This window comes from Suricata suricatta, chromosome 3 (assembly GCF_006229205.1).
Source record: "Suricata suricatta isolate VVHF042 chromosome 3, meerkat_22Aug2017_6uvM2_HiC, whole genome shotgun sequence".
In the NCBI taxonomy this organism is placed as follows: Eukaryota; Metazoa; Chordata; class Mammalia; order Carnivora; family Herpestidae; genus Suricata; species Suricata suricatta.
The window spans coordinates 133,198-155,605 of NC_043702.1; the positions used below are offsets into that span (position 1 = coordinate 133,198).

General features: G+C 52.1%; 1 protein-coding gene across 3 annotated transcripts in view; it reads right to left on the reverse strand.

The window, feature by feature from the left end:
* Nucleotides 1-1,388: 1,388 nt before the first annotated feature.
* ING5 (inhibitor of growth family member 5) overlaps nucleotides 1,389-22,408 on the reverse strand; it is a 21,649-nt gene continuing 629 nt past the window's right edge. The window contains exons 1-8 of one of the 3 annotated variants that reach the window (XM_029933489.1): nucleotides 22,156-22,222; nucleotides 20,391-20,462; nucleotides 17,120-17,286; nucleotides 16,456-16,567; nucleotides 16,197-16,290; nucleotides 6,608-6,743; nucleotides 6,459-6,520; nucleotides 1,389-4,685 (exon numbers count right to left, since the gene is read on the reverse strand). In XM_029933489.1, the coding sequence (XP_029789349.1) occupies nucleotides 4,643-4,685; nucleotides 6,459-6,520; nucleotides 6,608-6,743; nucleotides 16,197-16,290; nucleotides 16,456-16,567; nucleotides 17,120-17,286; nucleotides 20,391-20,418 (642 nt within the window). In that variant the 5' untranslated portion in view covers nucleotides 20,419-20,462; nucleotides 22,156-22,222 and the 3' untranslated portion in view covers nucleotides 1,389-4,642. Of the gene's footprint in view, nucleotides 4,686-6,458; nucleotides 6,521-6,607; nucleotides 6,744-16,196; nucleotides 16,291-16,455; nucleotides 16,568-17,119; nucleotides 17,287-20,390; nucleotides 20,463-22,087; nucleotides 22,223-22,408 lie in introns of those variants that run through there. The other 2 variants (XM_029933488.1, XM_029933487.1) reach the window with 2 other exon arrangements.

Genomic DNA, 22,408 nt, shown 5'->3' on the forward strand with positions numbered 1-22,408 from the left:
GGGGGGGGGGTGTCCTGGGGTAGGGTAAGAGAATGGAGAGGTCTGATCCACATGGCTGTAGAGGACGGATGTCCACAGAACCCAGAGGTGCACAGCTGGCTTTGCCAAATAGAGTGGATCCTAGTGGCCTTGCAAACTGGCAGAGAACAAGCACTTGCCAGGCTGGTCACAGCATGCCATGTGCCAAGAGCCCACGGTTTGCCCTGGCAGCAGTGCTGTGTTTGGGACAGCAGCTGTGGCTGGGTGGGTCACCTGTGTCTTCAATGAGCTACATTCCTTACTACCTGCCCACCTCCTCACAGGTGTGCTGAGTACACCGCTGCTGCCGCATCTTCTCATCAAGGCATTTTGCATTTGGATTTCTGTCCTGGCAAGAGAGAGGATGTTCCAGAGACTTCCACCTGCCCATCCTACCATGACAGCCCTTGCTCCACAGGTCAACGTGGAATCCATGTGGGAATCCAGCCAGCTGTCAAGTCTATTTCAATGGCACGTTCAGGCCTTGGGACGATAACCACAGAGGGGTCTGCAGACCCCCTCAGACAAACGTTACTTACCACTTGATCAAGGTAGCCCTCCTGGACCTGAGACTTAGTAACCAATCCGAGCCAGTGAGTATTACCACGGCCGCCCAAAAACACCGGTGTTCCCTTTTCCTAGGCAGTCAGCCCAACAGGTGGCTGCAGGTACCCTTGGGAGTGCCCAGAGGAAATTCGTGCACATGGCAGCACTCCAGCCCTTCTTCAGAACCTCACACTCCCCTCGAGCAAGTACCCAGGTCTGCTGAGAGGCTGTGCTTCTCCATCATGGTGACCAAGATGGGTTTCGCGCCCTGTTAATTCTCAAGGAAATGTCCTAAGAACTATTTAGTTCCCAGAGGGGTCTTGACATCTATGCAGATCTCGAGGGCAAACCTGTTCCAGAGAAAGTGCTTTATGCTTCTATGAAATACCAACTCAAAGTAATTCTACACTGACATTTCCTGTGAGCTTAGGGACCAGCTTCTGACACTGCGTAACAGCTGATGCCCAGGGTCCTTCCTGGCCTAGGGAAACTCCTCTGCTCCCATTCACTGCATGTCCCCTTTCCAGTTCCATGGAGGAGGAGTGCCAGGGGGTGGGAGAGCTCAGTTGGTTGAGCATCCCAACTTTGACTCAGGTCATGATCTCATAGTTCATGAGCTCGAGCCCCACATCAGGCTCTGCACTGACACCACGGACTCTGCTTGGGATTCTCTCTGTCACTCTCTCTGCCCCTCCCCTGCTCATGCCTCTCTCAAAAAAAAAACCAAAAAAACAAAAAAAACAACCTCCTAGGAGGATACACTTACCTTCTCTGGCCACAATGTAGAAGTTTTCACATTTCCTGGAATAACCCATTCTCAAACGTTTGTTCCAAAAAATACTTTATTTATTAAACAATATATCCATAATCTATTACATGATCCAAAAATACAGATATACATCTTTACGTTATTTAATAAAAAGATTTACAATATTCTCTTTCCTTTACAAAGGGAACATAGATAATTCCTTGAAAATAAAATGTAACATTCATGTTAAAGCTGTGTCATCTTTTTGGATGAAATGTGGTCAAACTGAACGCCACAAAGTACATGTGTAGAAAGAAAGAAACTTCACAGACTTCTCTTCTGCATGAGAATGTTCTCAGGCTTCCTGTTTTAAAACCTCTCTCGACACAGCGAGGACCAGCCACAGCTCGCTAGCGATTGAGGAAACCTTCAGTCCCTAAGGGCCATGGTTAAGTGTCTGGGTCCTGGCTCCGGCCACACAAGGGAGCTGCTCTTTGGACAGTGTTAGTGCTCAGGGCCTTCCCTGCCCACGGCTGGCTGCAAGTCAGGAGGTGGAGTGCCACGTGGGTACCCAGGGCAAAGCTAGCACCTGCTGCCCAGTGGCCCCGAGCATCCCAGCAAACCCCCAGCACTACTGTGCCCATGGCTGTGTCTTGAGCATTCGCTGCCCTGGGCAGACTCGAAGCCACCAGGCTCCAGTGACCCTGGCCAGTCCCATTTCATATCCACTCGCCCAGGGACCCCAGCCAGCAGCTCCACCGGCACGGCCACAGAATTGGGGGTTGGGGGGGGTTCAGGTTATAAGTGCAGCCCATGTCCTCCTGTGGGAAAACAAGAGGATGTCTGTCGAGCTCCTGACTGATCTAGCACTGAGAACGAGGAATGTTCGGGTTCCCCTCTGAACAAGGTACTCCCTTCCCTTACACGCAAACCCCACAGCCACGGAGGGCCCGCACCGTTGGCTCAGATACAGCTGCAAGAGGGCCTGCTGGGTACAGCCCAGACCCCCCTCAACCAAGGAACGGGGCTCTGCAGCCCCCTCTGGGTCCCACTGAGCGCCTGGCCGGCAGACGGGGGTCTGCTGGGAATCACCCCAGGGCGATGGCCACTGGCCTCCGGGAGTGGTCCTCAGCTGCTGCGCGGGTGCCAGCCATCCCTGCAGGGCCAGGGCCAGGGCCACGCCGGGTGGCAGAACATTCTTCCCCAAGCAAAGCGCCGCTCGAGTGTCCTTCTGACTTGCAGACAGTGTTCACAGCTGGCAAGGGCAGTCAGTGGGTCTGGGCCCAAATAGCATTCCAGGGAGCCTTCCTCCTCCGCTCACATCTTGTTTTCTCCAAAGCTAAACACATGGTGTTTTAGAGACACTAACATAAGTGACAAAAGTAAACACCAGAAACAGGGAGGCACCTGGGCGGTTACACAGTGACCGCAGAGACACCATCAGGCTTTACACACAAGCTCTACATGGAAAGTCGGCCGGCTCGGGGCCCTGGATTCCAGGTGATGGGTGAGCTGGACCAGCCATCCATGCACGTCCATGATCACCCATCTTCCCACGAAGGTGGCAGCCGGAAGTGTTCTGAGAGGCAGTGCAAATATTAAACTAGCTTCCAGAAAATCATCACACACTCACTGTACTTACCTACCCTCTCCACAAACACTGGTAAAAGAGTAAAGCAAACAATTTCCCACAATTTATTCCCCACAATCTTTAAACACCTGTGTTAACAAAAAGCTAAGTTCCTAAATACAGACGCGCGTTCATTTTGGCTGCAGCGGAGGCTGAGAGGCTCGAGCCGGCCAGCGCTCATCCCGAAGCTCCCACCCCTGCTCTCGGAGTGGCAGGGAGGCGTCGATTCCCAGAAAGCCTGTCCGGCCGAGGACCCCCTGCCCTAACCACGCAGCCCAGGAGCACACCGAACTGACCCTCCCTGCAGTGGCCTGGAAGCGAGCCCAGTCCTTGGCCTGCTCCAGGAACAACAGCAGGACGGCGCATCTGGTGCAGGCTGACCCGCCAAGAGCATGACACAGGTCCTGGCTGGACCCTGCCCGCGAGGCTCACAGTCAGCACTCATGGACTGAGCATGAGCTGAGCTGGCGGGAAGCGTCCGTGCACGACACAGCTCCAAGAGACTCTCTGTGGCATCTCCTGTCCCAGCCGAGATACCAGAGAACAGGAGGCCACGTGCAGTGCACAGCCCTTCGGACAAAGTGGGGGCGCGCTCCAGAAGGCCTCCTTGTGAAGAGGAGACTCTCATCCACCTGGGGATGTCCCATCTCCACTCGTCCTCCTGCACTTCTTCTCATGCTTCCAGGATAGAGACAGGCTCTTCTAAGTGGGCGCTGGGGGTTCTCGGGGGCCCACTGCGCACCACCACAGACGGCCTGCAGCACCAGAGGTATGCAACTTCCCCAAAGACTACTGAGATGCCAGTTTGCGACTGGCCTGGCGACGCAGATTTAAGGGAAAGCATGCTCCAGCTTCCCAGCCTCACTCCAGAGTCACTGCGGCCCAGGACTCCCATGTGGCCTCACATAACGGTGGTCCCCTCGGACGTGAACTGCTTACCAGTGTGCAACACGGTGGCTTCCAACTCTGCTCTTACCAGACAGGGTTCGCCTCGTGTCCATGCTGAGCCGCCATCGTCCAGCCATTACGATAAGACAATCTCAGCTTCACAGTGAAAACAGCAGGAGGCCCGGAGGAGCGGCCCACCAGCCGGCTGTCCAGCATCTAGGGGCTGCTCACGGGGGGCCAGCCCGGCTGCTGATGCGGAGTTGCTCACTCCAGAAGGGAAAGCCCTCACGGAGGGAAGTGGGAGTCCAGACGAAAAAGGCAGTGCACAGTGCAGTGGGGCCCTCCTGCTCCAGGGACAGCCCCGCTCGCCCCAGGCAGGTCACCGAGACACGGAGTATGCTGCCCAGCAACGCCTTGGCAGAGACAGATGTGCTCACAGTGGCGCCGGAGGTGGTCGGACTATGTGGGGTCACACCCCAGCTGCAGAGCAGTGGTGGCACAGCGGGCACGAAGGGTCCCCGAGCACCCGCTCGAGGAAGGCCCGGCCACTCGGTGCACCTGCCATGCTCGGGGCCAGGGCCCATACGAGAAATCTCGAGAATGAGGTCACTGTGGCAAGTCCCCGTAAGATCGCTCTTCGTGCAAACAGGGCTCAGGTGGATTCTTGTTTGTCTTAGGAAATACCCAGAATTACAACTGGCCACTGAGTTATTAAATATCATTCAAAACAAGATAGTTTTAAAATGAAGAGAAAATATTGCAACACGAAGGAAGGAATATATTAACTCGCTCCTCTGGTCCGGGCACCAGCCTTACTTCTTCCTCCTCCTCTCCTGAACACACCGGGGACAGAACCTGCGGAGAGAGGCATGGTGATCGGCCCTGTGCATGCAGAGGCCCACCCCCGCCCCCTGCGTCTCCAGGGACAGTGGCTGCGTCACCGCAACCTCGCCGGGAGACAGCGTGAACCACAGGGCACATGGCTCTCCCACAGGACGCCCCCCGCAAGGAGAGACCCCCAGCAAGTCACTGTAGCCAGCAAGTGTTTCCGAGGTGACAGAAACGAGTCAACAAGCAAGACTGCACGAATGAATACTCCTCTTGATCCAGTTAATTGGTCCTCCCTGTGTGACAACGTGGCCACCAGGGATCAAAGTGGACGCGATGCCCAGGCCACACGGCAAACCAAGTGCAGTGGAGGAAGAAACTGCACCCTCGACCAGGGTGGGCAGGCCGAGAGGGCCTTGGACCACAGGTGACTAGCGAGTGCCCCCTAGGGCCCCTGGGCAAGCAGGCTCCATGCCTCTGACAGTGGCGGCTGCTCCTGGCCACTCCTGGACCTCGGCAGCCGATAGTGATGCCGGGGGACCTTCCAGCTCCTTCAGGACCTCAGCCCTCCTGAGCTCCCAATGTCAATGCCAGAGGCAGCTAATTTGCGTGTGCCTGTGCACGCCCCCAGCTTCCAGCCGCCCCATCCCCCAGGGTCCCCCAGGGTCCCCCAGGGTCCGGTCGGTGCCAGTGAGCAAGCACTGAGCACGGCCAGCCCCACCCCGCCCCGAGGAAGCCAAGCCCCCCCCAGCACACGTGCTCGCATGCAGGCTCATGCCGCAAGAACGTGTCAGAGCTTAAGTCTTACTTAACGGGGAAGAAGCCTGAACATTTTGTGATTCTGGAAAGACCCCAGAGAAACCCCCAGTTAGACAGCAGGGTGGAGCCCTACCCTGCCTCCCAATTCTGCACACGGTGCCCGACCCCTGTCTGCTTGACCCTCCCAGAGGCAAAACCACTTTCCAACGCCCACTGACTCTTCCACCCGGAAGTTCTACCAACAGCTCAAACCCATGTCTGAACCCGAATCCCGTCTCCCTGGCCCACACCCCAGCAAGAGGCCCGCAGCCCCCGACCTGGGTGCCCGGGCCCCAGCTGCAGCCCTCGGTCACGGACCCGCACAGTCACTGCTCAGACTCCCTGCAGTGACCCGGAAGGTGCCAGGACACATGCGGGACCAGACACATGAGTACCCACGCGGCCACCGCCCACTGAGCCCTGGGACAGCACTGTCCTCCGGGGGGTCTGTCATCCTCTCCGTCCACACACACAAAAACACAGAGGATAATCTCTGAGACCTCATTTTAGAACAGAGACTAATTTCACCCACAGGTAAATCAAACCTGGCTTTTACTTAAATGAAATCTCAGGAACGACACCAAAGCTGCCAACAAACACAAGGATGAGGGACAGAAAGTGCCGGAACATCCCACACACCTTCCCAGCAGAACACGAGCCCCACGCCAGGTGGCCGGCCTCTGCCCGGGTTCAGATTTGATACTTGTGCTCTCTGCCTTTTCCCAAAACTTCACAGGGAAAGAGCTCCTTGTTTCACATTTTCTACCTCAATCAAAAGCGTCAGAATAACTGTTCCTCAGAAGAATAACAAAACTGGGAGCATTATGCAAACATCATGAGAGATCGGACTCAGGCAAGGTGTGCAGATGTCCCTCTACCAGCTCAGACTCAGGAAGCAGGACCCCTGGCCCCGGAATGCCCGCAGCCGCAGCCTGGTCCCGGTGGGGGTGGCACCTGCGACGCCCCGCGAGCAGGGAGAGGCCGAGTAGCGCCCATACTGACCATTTTCCTTTGGGTTTCGTGGTCAGATCCACACAGGCGAAGTGAAACCACTCGATAGGACACTGCAAGGCAGAGGGCAGAGTCACAGTCAGGATTCCGCATGGGCCCCGCCCCCCGTGCCCGAGGCCAGTGCGCACGCCCACACTCACGTCTGGGTTGTCGCAGCCTATCATCTCCCCGTAGGACACCTGGTGGCACAGGCAGTAGGTGGGCTCGTTTGGGTCCACAGGCATGTCCAGCACATCAGAGGGGTGCACGGACAGGATGGTGTCGGTGAACTCAGACCTGCGGGGAAACAACAGCATGAGCAGCAGGTGTGGGGGGAGAAGGGACTGGCCCCTTGGTACCAGACAAGATGGGGCACAAAGGCCCCCCAGAGGCCACAAAGGGATGCACTTACTATGCAGCGCTGAGATCTGGCCCCACTTTGGGGTCATGAATCCATCGCTGTCCCCTCCCTCCCACCTGCTCCCTGGGCTCCCCCCACCCCCAGCCTCTCAGGGGCTCTCTGCCCCGGGGGCAAACAAATACCCCTACTCACCAGCCACCAGCAGACGGCACCTGAGAATCCCAGACCCCCACCCAACCAGCACACCTGGCTCCACCCATGCTCACAGCGCCTTCACCCCAAAATTGAGAACCCCCCAGCTGCCCTCCCCACCTCCAGAGAGCAGGTCTCGAGAGCCCCTCCAGTCCCTAGCTGCCCCCCGATCACAGGCTGCCATCACCCACCCACCCAACCCCATGAAGCGGCCTAGCCCCGCGCCCCCCTCTCCCCGCGGCCCCCCTCGTCACTAACCAGAGGCCCGGCCTGGCCAGAGTCCAGCCTGCCCGTGCTTCCCTCGAAGCCGGCTGCCCACAGCCCCGCAGCCAGGAGGTGAGAGAGTTGAGCGAGCGTTCACCTGCGCTCGAGCGGGGAGAGCTGGGGTTTCAGGCTGCTACGCATTTCGGGAGCTTTCAAACAAGCCTACCAGCTACAGGGCTCCTATTAGCACAAAAAGGCAATCTTCCCTACCTCCCCCTGCAGAGTCAGAACACATACGTAATCCGGAAGACCGCAAGTTCATGCCAGGAACCTGGTGATGGGGACGCCGAGAGGCCGTGGCAGACCGCAGAATGTAAACACACCGACAAGGAGAAGTCTCATTCCCAAAGGTAATCGCCGACCCCCTTTCTCCCACACTGGCTGCCTAGAGGCGCTCAGTGCCTCTGCCATCAGCTAACCAGGGCCGGCCGAGCGTGCCACGCTGCCCCCTGCAGAGAGCACTGTCCTCCCCCCCGCCCCCCCCCACACCTCTGTCCTCCCCACCCGCCCCCCCAGAGCGCTGTCCTCCCCGCCTGCCCCCGCCACCGCGCTGTCCTCCCTGCCCGCCCCCCACACTTCTGTCCTCCCCACCCGCCCCCCATGGCACTGTCCTCTGTACCAGCACCGCCCCCGGCCTGAGGGCCCCAAGGCTTGTCTGGGTGAGCTGCTCTGTCTCCATGAATGAACGGACTTCCTGTGCTTCTCTGACATCCGAGCACATCACAGAACCGCCTGTCCACATGCCCCGTCCACGTGCCCTGTCCACACGCTTCCAAACGCATCCATCAAGCAACCCTCCAGACGAGAACGTGGTTTCCTCGGTTTCCCACCAAACCTCGATTTCTCAGCCTGGCCCCTGGCACCGGGTCTCACCCCCTGCTGCGTCTGTGTCCTCCCCTCAGCGGGGTGTCCTCCCCGGAAGACTCACCTGGAGACCAGTGCCAACCTACTGCAGCATCGCCCCCAGATGCCCCCCAGGGCCAGCGCCTTCCACGTGCTGACAGCGCTTGACTGAACTCTCACTCCGCGAGCTGCCACCTGACCTGAGCACCCGTCCCCCAGGTTCAAGGGCACCATCTGCCCAGCAGGGAGGCCCGGGGTCGCCCCTGCACACCTGCTCTCTGGTGGCACCTGAGGGGGCTCTGAAGTGGGGGATGGAAGGGGGGGTTCTGGGGTGGGAGGTGGGGGGAGTTCCAGAAGGTCCCAAGCTGGAGACCTCGTCAGCCGTGCTGGCCACCTCACTCCAACCCTGCCAGGCACAAGATGTGTCCTGCAAGCTAATTTCCCTCACACTGCCGGGATCCGCAATGCCCCCCCCCCTGCCGCCCCCATGCCTCAAGCTCGACCGCCCGATGTCCCTCCCAGGCATGAGTCAGAGCCACACTTCAGGGCGGGCCCAGCACCCCTCACGCACCCCTTGCCTGAGCAGCCCCTCTGTCCTGCCCCGGCCTCCGTATGGCGCTCCTCAGAGGGGCCGCAGGGAAGGGACCCACACGGAAGGGCCAGGCCCAGCCAGACCCACCGAGGTGCTCTGGGCACATCACCACCTGACGCTCCCTTCTCCCCTGCAGCCGGCCCAGCGCCGTTGGACAGCAGTCAGCAACGTGCATAATATCCCCGGTCTGCCGAGGGAAAAGCTGCATACCCAGCCCCCTCGAGTGTCCCCACATAGGTGGCGCTAAGACGTGTGTCACCGAGAGGTCTGAGGCACAGCCCGATGTACGTCCTGTGCGCTTAAGAGCTGGGGCCTCATTCTCTGTGAGGAGCCCGCGAGGAGGTGGCTGACAAGAGGGCCTGCTGTCTCCAGAAAAGGCCACCGTGCCTTTCGGTTCTGAGAGCGCGGAACGGGGAGACTCCGAGTCCTGCTGTTACATGTCAAAAGAACAAACCCACGGGCACCTGTGTAGTTCAGTTGGTTAAGCGTCCGACTTCAACTCAGGTCATGATCTCACGGTTTGGGGGTTCAAGCCCCGCGTCGGGCACCATGCTGACAGCTCAGAGCCTGGAACCTGCTTCAGATTCTGTGTCTCTCTCTTTGCTCCTCCCCCACTTCTGCTCTGCTCTCTCTCAAAATTAAATAAACATTAAAAAAACCCCAACAAACTGCTAAAACCACTCTTGAGAGATACAGGAAAGCTGTGGAGTAACAAGGCCCAGGCACCCTAGGGCCAAGGAAAGGGCAGTGGCCAAGCAGGCAGGCCACCTATCTCTAGGCTTAGCCAAGGGCTGGCTGCCCCCCGGGGGCCACACATGACCAGCATGGCCACCGACACTTGAGAGCCCCATGTGCAGGGCAGCTGTGACCCCACAGTCATTCGCCGAACCTGGGGGCTACGCAGAGGCTGCCGAGCGGCAGAAAGGCTGTCGTGTTCTTGGGGGAGGGGCCTGCCTCAGCACAGCCGGCCTCCTCCTCCAGACCTGCGCCAACCGTAGGAGCAACACAGGCAGGAGACGAGAAGGGAAAGCCAGAATGCCGACTGGCCACATGGGCGCCTTTCAGGAAGGAGAAATAAACCCCGGCTGCTCCATCGAGAACTGGGGAGGGGCCTCCATCATGAGACCTCTGACATCAGAGGGGATAGGGGACAGGTAGAGGGGCCCCCAGCCTCCACCCTGCTCAGTTGGCTGGACTTAAAGCAAAATAAGCTCCTTCTGGGAAGCAGCAGAAATCCCACCCTCCTGGCTCCCCTTATACCTAAAGTCAGACAAACAAAACAATATAGCAAGGGAAAGAGAGCAGGAAAACCTGAGTGGAAATCACAAGAAAACCTAATAGAAGCAAAGCTATAAATGACCAGATGTGCAAATCAGCAGACAAGGGCTAGAAGCACTGATTACAAAGAAAACCCGAGTAACATGAATGCAAACAGGGACACTTTCCAAAGACAAACGAAAATCTGTATTTAAAAAAAAGGCATCAAAAGGGTGCTGGAGAATGGAAAACGACAACATAGGAGATATCACACTGCTGGTCTCGCCCACCTGGAACCGACCGGCCTGACTGCTCGCAGGCCAGTCAGTCACGAAGAGACCCACCAGGGCCCCGGGCCCTTTCTGTCCCGTGTGCGGGCCGCAGCCTGACATCAGGTGCCCGGCCAGACCTCCAGAACGCTGGCCGCCAGCGCTCCCGGTCAGAGGCCGAACAAATCCACCGAGCATGGGAAGAGAGACACCACAGAAGAGCTTAGTGAAGATGTACTATGTCAGCAAAATCGAGACCCTAGGAAACACTGGGGGTCAAACAGCCTGGGCTCCTCAGAAGGAAACCGTGGAGAAAGGAAATGGATGGAGAAAAATTCCCACATGAGGGAGACTACAGGGCTCATCTAAAGGAGAAAGGAAACCTTCCATTTCTGACCAGGACATAACCACAGGCACCGAACGTGCACCGCCGTGAACAGGGAGAAAACTGGAGACAACGCGCAGGACAGCGGCTCAGACACACCGCAGGCAACACTGGACGGCAGGCCAAGGGGAGGCAGCCAGGTGAGCCCTTCAGTCACGGCAGCTTCCTGCCGGAGGCACTTCCCACACTCCAGTCCACAGAGAGGAAAACCAAACGCAACAGGGAGGTATAGATCTGAGGGAAAAACCAAAGTTCCAGGAGGCCAGGCTGCTAGAATTTGGTGGCAGGGTGCTAAAAAAGGAGGAAGCTAAGAGAATGTGCTCCCAAAACCTGCACAGGGACCCCGTTAAGTTTTCAACAAAAAGCTAAGCTGTGCACAGGTGAGAATCCAGGAGTCCAGGCAGAGGGCTGGGGGCAGCTGTGAGCTGCACATGCCAGAGCCAGCGCGCAGGCCAGCCAGCAAGGAGAGGCCTCGAGAAACACAACAGCGTTCTGAAGGGGGCCTGAGGGGTTATACCTTAGCAGTATGGCTCCACCAAAACAAGGGAGGCTCCCCTAAACTAGGGGGCGGTGGTCTGTTTCTGTAAATGACAGCCACATCACACAGTACATGTTTTCTGTGGATGCTTTTAACATAAAACGGCAGAACTGACTAGTCACAACAAAGACAATATGGCCTAGAAGCCTAAAATATTTACTATCTGGCCCTTTAAGAAAAAAAGGTGTTTGGAGCACCTGAGTGGCTCAGTCGGTTAAATGTTTGACTTCAGCTCCGGTCACGATCTCACGGTTCATGGGTTCTGGCCCAACATCGGGCTCTGTGCTGACAGCTCAGAACCTGGAGCTGCTTCGAATTCTGTGTCTCCTTCTCTCTGTGCCCCTCCCTTGCTTGCTCTCTGTCTCTCTCAAATAAGTAAATAAATATTAAGAAAAATGGGGTTGTTTAGTTGTTGTTGTTGTTTACAAACGACACTGCAAAAGATCAAGTTGATCCACAGGTGATTAAACTGCTGACCAAAAAATTAGAAAATAAATAAAATTCTATACCTCTTAAATAAAGACAACAAAATCCAGACATTCAACAACATAACTTTCACACTGTCCAACATCCCATTAAAAAATCACTAGATGTGTGAAGAAGCAGGAAAATGTGACTTTAACCAGGAGAAAAATGAGTCAGTAGAAACAGACCTGCCAAACTACTCAAATAGGATGCATTACATACAGAAAGCTTCTTGTATATCAATCATACCTTAATACGTTGGGGTTATTTTAGTATTGTTTTTCTTTTTTCTTTTTCCATTTGAGAGACAAAGAACACAAGTAGAGGAGACACGCAGAGGGTGAGAGAGAACCTCAAGCAGGTTCCTCACTCAGCATGGAGCCTAACACGGGGCTCAATCCCACAACACTGACAGCATGACCTGAGCTGAAATCAAGAGTCAGACACTAACCCGACTGAGCCACCCAGGTGTCCCAATAAATTGGTTTTTCAAAAAAGAAAGAAATATCCCTGGAAATGACAGACATAATCAGAAAAGAAGATATTTCAAAAAGCTATTATAAATGCATATGTTCAAAGAGATAAAGGAAAACAAATGTAATAAGAAAACTGTTAACTAGTATTAAAAATAAATACACTGTAAACAGAACGTTTTTACAAAAAAATCTCTTAAATGAAAGATTGACTTAAAGAAACTAAGATTAAGTTAGACAGCAAGGAAGAAAAGTCCTAAAGATAAAATAATAGAAACTATCCAAACAGAATCATAGGAAGAAAAATGCTGACCCTCCCCTCTTCAAAAATGAGCAGAACCTCAGTGAATTATAGGAAAATATCAAGCTAACATACATGTAATTGGGAGTTCCATAAAAACCCAAAATGGAAGCAGAAAAACTATCTGAAGAATGTCAGAAAATTTTCCAAAATTCATACAAACTATAAACCAGCAGTTCCAAGAAACTCTCAATGAGCTCCAAGCTGTCCACACCAGACAGATCATAATTAAGTTGTTAAAAATCAAATTGCTGAATTGAAATCTTAGAAGCAGCAAAAATAAATGAAGCCACGTACACATAAAAAAAGGCAAAAAAGAATTATCACTAATTTCTCATCAGAATCAATCCAAAATGGAGGACAAGGGAAAAATAAGTATCTTTAGTGCTTGGGGGAAAAAAGGCAACCTAAAATTCTATAGCCAACAAAAATATCCTTCAAAAAAGGAGATAAAATAGACATTTTCAGAGAAGAAAATTTTGAGAAAACTCCTCACCATCAGCAGACCTGCAGTGTAAAACAATGTGAAAAAAGTTCTTTACAAAGGAGAGAAATGACAGCAGATGGAAATCCTCACGGGCGTAAAGAAATAAAGGCCATGGAAATGGTATGTACATGGAGTGACAATAAAACTTTCTTGTGTTTAATAATCTGTTTAATATAATCCATGGTTTAGACCGAAAGTAATAAACACAGTATGTTGTGAGGCCATCGTGTGCAGAAGTCAAACTTTCAACAACGGCACAGAAGACAGACGGAAAAAAAACTTGTGTGGGTTCCTACAATAGACACGAAATAGTGTAATATTACTGGAAGTTCGTGGTGGTAAGTTAATGAACAGTGTGGACACACTACAACAGTCCTTAAACTAGAATACCAAAAAATGTACTCCAAAAATATATATACACGGGGCGCCTGGGTGACTCAGTCAGTTGAGCGTGTGACTTCAGCTCAGGTCATGAACCGCAAGTTCACGAGTTCGAGCTCCACATTGGGCTCTATGTTGACAAGTAAGAGCCTGGAGCTTGATTCAGATTCTGTGTGTGTGTCTCTCTGTTCCTCCTCGGCTCACACTCTCTTTTCCTCAAAAATAAATAAAGATTTTAAAAAGTTTTCTTTTAAACAAATGATTAATCTAAAAGAAGACACTATACTAAGAGACGGCACAGTGGACAACTACCAGGACCAAGGTCAATTCAAAACCAGTCATACTGGTGGCAATGTTAAACCCAAGCACGCTAAATATTGCAATGAAAAGGGAGAGACTGTCAGACTAGATTAAAAAAAAAAAAGCAAGACAACTTTGCTGTCTTCAAGAAACCCACTCTAGGGCGCCTGGGTGGCTCAGCTGGTTGAGCGTCTAACTCTTCATTTCGGCTCAGGTCACAATCTTAGTTCACACAGTCAAGCCCCGTGTTGTGCTCTGTGCTGACAGTGCATAACCTGCTTGGGATATTCAATCTCTCTCTCTCTGTCCCTCCCCTGCTCATGCTCTCTCTCAAAATAAATAAATAAACTTAAAAAGACACTCCAAGTAAAAAAGCATAAATATATTGAAAATAAAAGAATGAGAAAGGAAAAATATATACCATGTGAAAACTCATCATCACCAGACAACTGGAGCGACTATCTGATCATGTAGACTTCAAAATAAAGAATAAAAGAAAGGAAAAACTTCATAACAATGAGTCAGTTATTTTTAGAAAAACCTAAATGCATATGTACCAACAAACAACAGGGTTTCAAAATACGTAAAGCAAAACTTAACAGAAGAAACAAACAAACCCGCAGCCTGAGTTCGAGACTGTAAGCTGTTTCTCTCGGTGATTCATCGAGCAAGTAACGGGGTCAGGAAGGACACAGAGGCCAAGCTAACCGCCAACCAAGCTACGTGACTGACAGCTACAGAACACGTCACCAGCAAAGAAAACATGATATTCTTGTCAAGGGCACACACAACACACAGCAAGACAGGACCAAAAACCGTAACACAAGTCTTCATCGACTCCAGAGAATTTTAGTTATACAGCGTTCTCTGATCACACCAGAAATAAGAAGCTGAAATCACAAGGTTACCTGGAAAATTCCAAATTACTTGGAAGCTGAGAACATACTTCTACATAAACTATAAGTCAAAGAAAAATCACAAAGGAAATTTTTAAATATTTTGAATGAAATAAAAATATATCCAAATTTATGGAATATGCTAAAACAGTAATTAGATTAATAGTAGGTACAAAAACTTATAGCTTTAAATACTAGAAAAGGAAAGTATGAAAATCATTGCTCTTAGTTACTTTCCACCTTAAAGAGCTAAAAAAAGAAAAGTAAATACAAGTGGTGGGAAAGAAAAAATAAAAAAAAAGAGCAGAAATCAATGAAACAGAAGACAAACAACAGAAAAAATATAACAATGAAACCATGAAGCACCCGGGTGGCCCAGTCAGTTAAACGTCTGACTCTTGATTTCGGCTCAGGTCATGATCACGTTTGTGGGTTCGAGCCCCGTGTCCGGCTCTGTGCTGACAGCTCAGAGCCTTGAGCCTGCTTCAGATTCTGTGTCTCCCTGTCTCTCTGCCCTTCCCCCTCTCATGCTCTGTCTCTTTATCAAAAATAAACAAACATTTAAAAAGTAATAATAAAAATAAATAAAAGGAACAAAAAGCAAGATAATAGCATCCAGGAATGCACACATGGGAGACGGGACTACAAAGAATGGAAAGAAACACTACATAACTCTGGGTCATGCGCACCTGGCGCAGAGGGAGGAGGTTAGGGTTTCCACAGAGAACATGAAAGCACTTCTGGCCAAGGTCAATCACTGAGGATGCGCCTCAGAGTAATTCACTAAACTACCTGCTTGTTCTACACTTATTAACTGCATGGTATTCGGGGTTTTTCTTAAGATACAAGTTGAAACAGAATCCAAACTTCCGTTTTTTTGTCAAGAATGGACTCTCCTATGCTCTCCCCGTAACTGTCAGAACCATCTCCCCAGAAGCCACTCAGCGCTTTACTGTTTTCTCGGAGTCTAAAAGTCACTCCTTGGGGTGTTTTGGGGGCTCAGTCCATTAAGCGTCCGACTTTGGCTCAGGTCATGCTCTCGAGCTTCGTGAGTTTGAGCCCCACGTTGGGCTCTGTGCTGACAGCTCAGAGCCTGGAGCTGCTTCAGATTCTGTGTGTCCCTCTCTCTCTGCCGCTTCCCTGCTCACGTTGTCTCTCTGTCTCTCAAAAATAAATAGATATTTTTAAAAAGTAAAAATAAAAAAATAAAAGTCACTTACGTGAAGCAATACAACAACAGCAAGGGGGTGGGGGGAGCACGTGGGAGAATGCTTTAAATGAAATATGCTGAAATTCAAGGTAAATGACACGTATGTTTAATAAATACAGTCATGCAACTTCATATGAATATATCCAAAATACAGATTTATACAGAACACAATGAACAGCTCTGTGTTTAGCTCCTGAGTTGCGGCTTGGCCCGAAATGCAGGTAGATGTTACAGTGTCACTCAAGAGTCAGGACACACAGGGGCTCAGAGCGTGGGTTCTGGAGTCAGACCACCCCGTGCAAACCCAGCTCCCGCACACCAGCTGTGAAACCTCGGCCGGTCACTCCGCCCGGGACCCCGTCAGGCCGCCGAGAACAAGCGGGGCCGGCAAACAGAGGGCAGGCGGAACCATACCCACGGCGGGTACGCAGGGGGCACCTTCTCGCTGTTAGCGGCCACGGTGTTCCTAGATGCTGAGTAAATACTAACGCTCAGTAACCATCCGGGAGAAAGAGACAAAGAAAAGAGCCTCTCACCCTCCTTTGTGCTTCTTTTTCTTTGGAGTGTCTTCTTCTGAGGTCCTCCTGCCACGACCTCGGGAGCTTCTTTTTTCTTTCTGACTTCGACCTTCTGAAAGGCAATACACACCCCAATTACCTTGAGAATTCACAATAGCAGGACCAGATTTACTCAAATAAGATATTTACCAAAATGTTTCTAATATGCCCATCAGACAAAATTCTTCAAAACTCTATACGTAACGGTAACAAAATAAAGAAAAATTAACAGACTTGCTTTTTGACCCTCGTCCTCCTGCGCTCTCAAAGCCGCTGCCCTCCATCTTGTCCTTCAGGTCGGCCTCGAAACGCGCCAGGTCTGCGTCGAGCCTCCGGATGTGCTTATCCACCTATAGGAAAGGATGCTCACAAGGCTTATTTAAAAACAAAAGCAGGCATCTCAGGATCACAAACACACTGGAAGTCAATCAGGACGTACTTTCTCGGCCTTCAACTGAATCTTCAATTAACAGAGCGCTATAGAACAAGGCCCGCTATCTCAGAGTTTACGCTGGACTCTTTGTCCCACATGTTTTGACACCTTAACAGAGTAACTTCTGCTCAGGAAAACCATGAAGGCAGACAATAGTGAGACATGGGACTGTGCACTGCAATGGAATAGGGGCGAGGACATAAAAACCTGCAGACCGTGCAGGTTCTCACAGAAAATGCCTCCAATGCCATCTAGGTATTTCAACCAAGACATTAGAAAAGAGAGAGACAAGGCAATGCGGTCAGAACCCAGGGATAAGCAGTCACCCTGCCCGGACAGAGGCGGCCGCAGGGACTGCCAGGACTTGACAAGGAGCAGGCGGGCTCACGACAATCAGCCAGTGCCTGTGTCACAGTCCAAACGGCGCACTTCCCGCACAACAGGGCGGGCGGGCCCCCCACCTCCTCACCATCTCGTAGGTCTGCATGGCCAGCTGCACCTTGTCGTCACTGTATTCCTTACACTTGCTGTAGGCACTCTGGATCTTCTGCAGGTGCTCCACGCGCTGGTCTGGGGACAGCGTCTTCACCGTGGAGATATACTCCGCAGCCAGGATGTCGATCTCTGCCTTCTTATCTGATAGCAAAATGGGGGAAGAGCTAGTCCCCACGCGCAGTTCAGAACAAGTGAAGCTCTGCAGTGCCAGCTCCAGTAAGAGGTGGTGGACCAAACTCCGAAGAACAGCTGGTGGGAGCCCGGTGCACACCGCCTTCTGCAGGTGGCCTGGCGCCAGGGGACATGCAGACGCCACACCCTGGGCAGCGTACCAAGGAAGTGACAGCGCACAACCACCGTCCCAGTGAGAACACATGCCCCTCTGACTCGCAACACCCCCGTCTGAGTAACAGATTGTGTGCTCATCCAGCTACGACCTGCCTTCTGCCCTTAAGACCACACCCAAAAGATTTAGGATTCATACGAAAACCGTCCATAAATGCAGAAAACAGGAAACAAGGCAAATGTGCAATCTACAGTAAGACAGATCAATAAGCTGTGGTCCAATCACACAGAATGCTACCCAGCACCAAAAAGCACAGCTGTCACACACAGCAATGTGGACTAATCCCACTAAAGGTAACACCAAACAAAAAAAGCCAGACAGAAAGGACAACATACTGTGAGATTCCCCTGATAATTAACTAACAGCAGACTGATACAACTCTGAACTCTCCGGTTTAAGGAGGTGAGAATCCTACTGTTGCAGGGGTAAACTCGGGGTACGAGCCCCCTGGGGGGAGGGGTAGCATGCTCAGCAGGGGCTCCATTTTTCCACCTAGACAGAGGTTCACAAAGTGGTATTTGTTAGGCAATTTACAAACTTAGGCTTATTTCTGAATGTAAATGTCATTTTTCACAATAAAATAAGTCTCTGTATTTGCTAGTCAGGAGACTGTACCTCAGTGAAAAACCACAGATATTCTGATCTTACAAAACACGTGCCAGGCACAATGAATGAAAAGTCACCCACACCCAAATACATCACCACAAAACACAAAATCGCAAGGACAAAAACAGCAGCCCAGAAGCTGCTAAACAAGAAAGAGGGGGAAAAAACACATATAGATGAGGCATCCAAATGGCATCACATCTCTCAAGGGCAACGTGGAAGCTGGGAGACAATGCGGCAGAGCCAGCCATGTTCTAAGGGGAAATGACAATTAATCTGGAATTTTATACCCAGCCAAATTGTTCATCAACTATGACACCTGAACAAACACATTTTCAGATATACAACATTCTAAAAAGTCTACTGTCCCGTGTACCTTTTCCAGGAAACTACTAGAGGAAAGGCTCCAATAAAACAAGGCAGCAGATCCAGAGAGAGGACGTTCACAACAAAGCACTCAGGGTCCTGCGTCGAAGACAGCAGAGTCAGAGCCTGTGCAGCAGGCCTAGAAACAGCCAGCCCAGGTACAGCCCGAAGCACAGGCAGCCCCCAGGGAGAAGTCTGCGTTCGGAGAGCAAACTCAGATCTGGCAGATACCCTGGGGCAGTGGACACACGGAAAATGTGGAATGTGTATGGAATGTGGAAAACACAGCAACAATGAACTCCAAGAAATACAGAAATGCTTCAAAACAAGTCACACAAGCATAGCATGTAACATGACTCAGCTGCAAACCGCTTACGCAAGAGTCCTGAAGGAAACCCCATCCCTGTGGTACCACAGATTCAGATTCTAATCCACTACACCAGGAGATGGGGGTGGGGGGGGTGCAGGAGCTGGGCAGGTGCTACTGTGGAAGGGAATTTTCATATTTCACAATAATAGAATAAGGCCCAAAGCAAAAGGGAGATAAAGTAAGAAATAGCAAAAACATGATGTTTAGAAACAGGGAGTTAAATACCAGAACATAAGAAAGTGCTGTCTGTTTAAACTCTACATGCACAGTTTAAAAATAAAAAATAATTTTTTAATGTTTTATCCTTCTGGGAGCGGGGGAAGACCAGAGAGAGAGGGAGACAGAGCACCCACGCTGACAGCAGAGCTGATGCAGGGTTCAAACGCTCGAACCATGAGATGGTGACCTGAGCCGAAGTTGGACACTCAGTGACTGAGCCCCCCAGGTGCTCCGAGAAACAGAAAATCTTTTAAAGGAAAGGAAACATGACAAACATTCTGATCACAACAAAGAATGATGGTTATAAAAATGATACACGAAAGGACACCTGGGTGGCTTAATCAATTAAGTATCTGATTCTTAATTTCAGCTCAGGTCATGATCTCAGTTTGTGAGTTCAACCCCCGCATCAGGCTCTGTGATGAAAGTGCAGAGACTGCTTGGGATTCTCTCTCTCTGCCCTTCCCCCACTTGCCCCTGTGGACTCTCTCTAAATAATGAAGGGGCGCCTGAGTGGCTCAGTGGTTAAGGGTTGGACTTTGGCTCAGGTCATGATCTCATGGTTTGTGGGTTCGAACCCCACGTCGGGCTCTGTGCTGACAGGTAGCTCAGAGCCTGGAGCCTGCTTCAGATTCTGTGAGACTCTGTCTCAATAATAAATAAACATTAAAAAAAATTATTATATGAAGATGCGTTAAAATCCAAGAAACTGTCTAATTTTTAAAATATTTTATTTATATTTGAGAGAAAGAGAGAGAGAGAGAGACAGAGCATGAGTAGGGGAGGGGCAGAGAGAGAGGGAGACACAGAACCCGAAGCAGCTCCAGGCTCTGAGCTGTCAGCACAGAGCCCGATGCGGGGCTTGAACTAACCAACCATCAGCCGAAGTCAGATGCTTACCTGGCTGAGCCCCCCACGGGCCTCTAAGTCTAATTTAAAATTTTTTTTTAATGTTTTATTTATTTTTGATACAGAGAGAGACAGAGCATGAGAGGGGGAGAGGCAGAGAGAAGGAGACAGAACCGGAAGCAGGCCCCAGGCTCTGAGCCAGCTGTCAGCACAGAGCCTGACGCGGGGCTCGAACCCACGAACGCGAGATCTGACCTGAGCCGAAGCCGGAGACTCAACCGACTGAGCCACCCAGGTGCCCCACTAAGTCTAATTTTAAAGTGTCAGCACTCTCCATAAGACACTCTGCAATGCCCAAAGCCTAAGGCCAGGCTGCAGCCCCGCTGTCCCAAGTCCCCTGGAAGACTGGTGCCACCCCCAGTATCTTGGAGCTTCCTCTCCCCAGCTGTCAGCGCATACTGCCAGCTGCACTGAAAGGCCTGGACGCACCTTCTGTCCTCTGGTCCAGCTCACGCATGAGCTGGAAGTTCCTCTGCAGTTCACACGGAAGGTTCTCGATACCTGGAACACAGAGACATGTACTTCTCAGTAGCAGGACAAAATCTGCCTTCCAGACTGTATACCTAAAATCTACAAATAATAAGCCCACACAGTTTCCTGTTTCTGTTAGGATTTGAAGAGGAGAAGGATTAAGGTGTCTTTTGTAAAGAACAAGTACCAAACACTGATAATAGACTCACAGGCTCCAAAAGTCGTTGGAAGCTGGGGAAATTAGAGAGGATTATCCTCGAGCTGCCAGCAGAGGCAGGGAAGGGGTCCGTGTGACTCTCCACCCTACAACTCCCCCCAGCCACTCCTCCCCTTTCAATAGCCCACCACAGTGAGTGACCAAAACGCTGAGGTCTCTTTGACCATTCCCCCCCGCTTTACTGTGAAACCCCGTGCGCGGGGCAGAACATCGAGCAAGGATGGGCACGGTCTCTCTGGGTTACACAACACACCAGGCACTGACCGCAGAGCTGCTAAGCACCTGAAATGGGACTGCTTCTACAATTGAGAAACCAAACTCTTCACTGGCTCAAGTTTAACTACTTTCAAATTAAACAGACCATGCTGGACAACACGGCTGGAGGCCCCCACCCCCCACTGCCTTCCCCTCTGCACTGCCAACCTCCTACTCCAAGCTAACCTTCCGGCCCGCCTGCACAGTCTTGACAGGCCCCTAGCTGGCTCCCATGCCCAGTCCTAAGCTGACAGCGATGCTTGTAGAGCTAAATCTGGTCTTTACAAAGCTGCTCCTTAAAGCCACCCAGCCCAGCCAGAGAACGCACAAACTCCCTCCACAGCCTCTAAGTTCACCACACCCTCCCATGGACCTCCCTGCTTCCTACAGTGAGCTCTGAGGGATAGTATGACCTCAGCGTTCTAGCAACCTGCTGGGATCCTTCATGCCCCTTCTTCGGCTGTGCACTTAAAAAAAAAATCCAACCGCCCTGTATCAAAATCCAGGAAAAGGAGGACTGAGGCTGCTTCCTTGGCACACAAGCGAGTAGGTATGTCCATCCTGAGCCTTCACACAGGTGCCCGTTTGATGGAACTTTCGATCCTCAAATCCTCCTCATGGGGCCCACTGGGAAGGTACCAGGACAGAGAAAAGCAAGCCTCAGCGCCCCCCAGCTGATGTGTTGGCATCGTGGTTCTGTAGTGAGTGCAGGGAAGAGCCTCCCCTCCAGGGTGCATGCCATCCCCCGCCCCCCTTTTGCTCAGGCTTGGCCTGGGAAATCACCACCGTCTCCCCCAGAGCAGGGGTTTATCTCCAACTGCTCCTGACAGAGCTGCAGGGGGGATTTCCAAGCAGCCAGGTACCAGGGACCGTGTACATTTCCACTGCAATACAGCTCTCCAGCCCCCTTCACCAGCACCCCCCACTAGGCCATCCCCTAGGCAGAGCCAGACCAGCAAGAGTGCATGACCTTGACAAGCTACTTAGCCTCTGCAGCCCGCATTTCCCCATCTGAGAAATGAGGGAAACAACCATCTTCTCAGGAGTTCTCAGGAAGCTCCAACCTGTGCTACATGTGGACAGAAGCGCCTCACAGACGTCTGCCCGTGGTGACGATCATTGCCCCAACACCTGCAAGTCCCCCCTCCCGCCTCCATCCCCGGCCAAGCAGAAACACAGGCACCCGAGAATACTCTCCAGCCAGTATCGTCTCCCCCAACTACCAGGTCACAGCACGAACAGGCACAGAACCTCGGCTGGAGTCCCCCGCCCCCCAGGCCCCACTCCCAGTCCAGGATCCGAGAAGATAGTAGCTCGACCACCTGCGCCAGACAGCGCGGTGGGGGCGGGGCCAGGGCGGGGAGCCGAGCCAAGTAAGCGGAGGGGGTCGGGAAGGGCGTAGCGTGGCCCTGAGCCGGGCCTAGCCGGAGAGCGACCGAGGTCGGGGAGGGCGGGTATGCAACGGAGGCCAGGGGCGGGGCCTAGTCAGGAAAGGCGGGGCGGT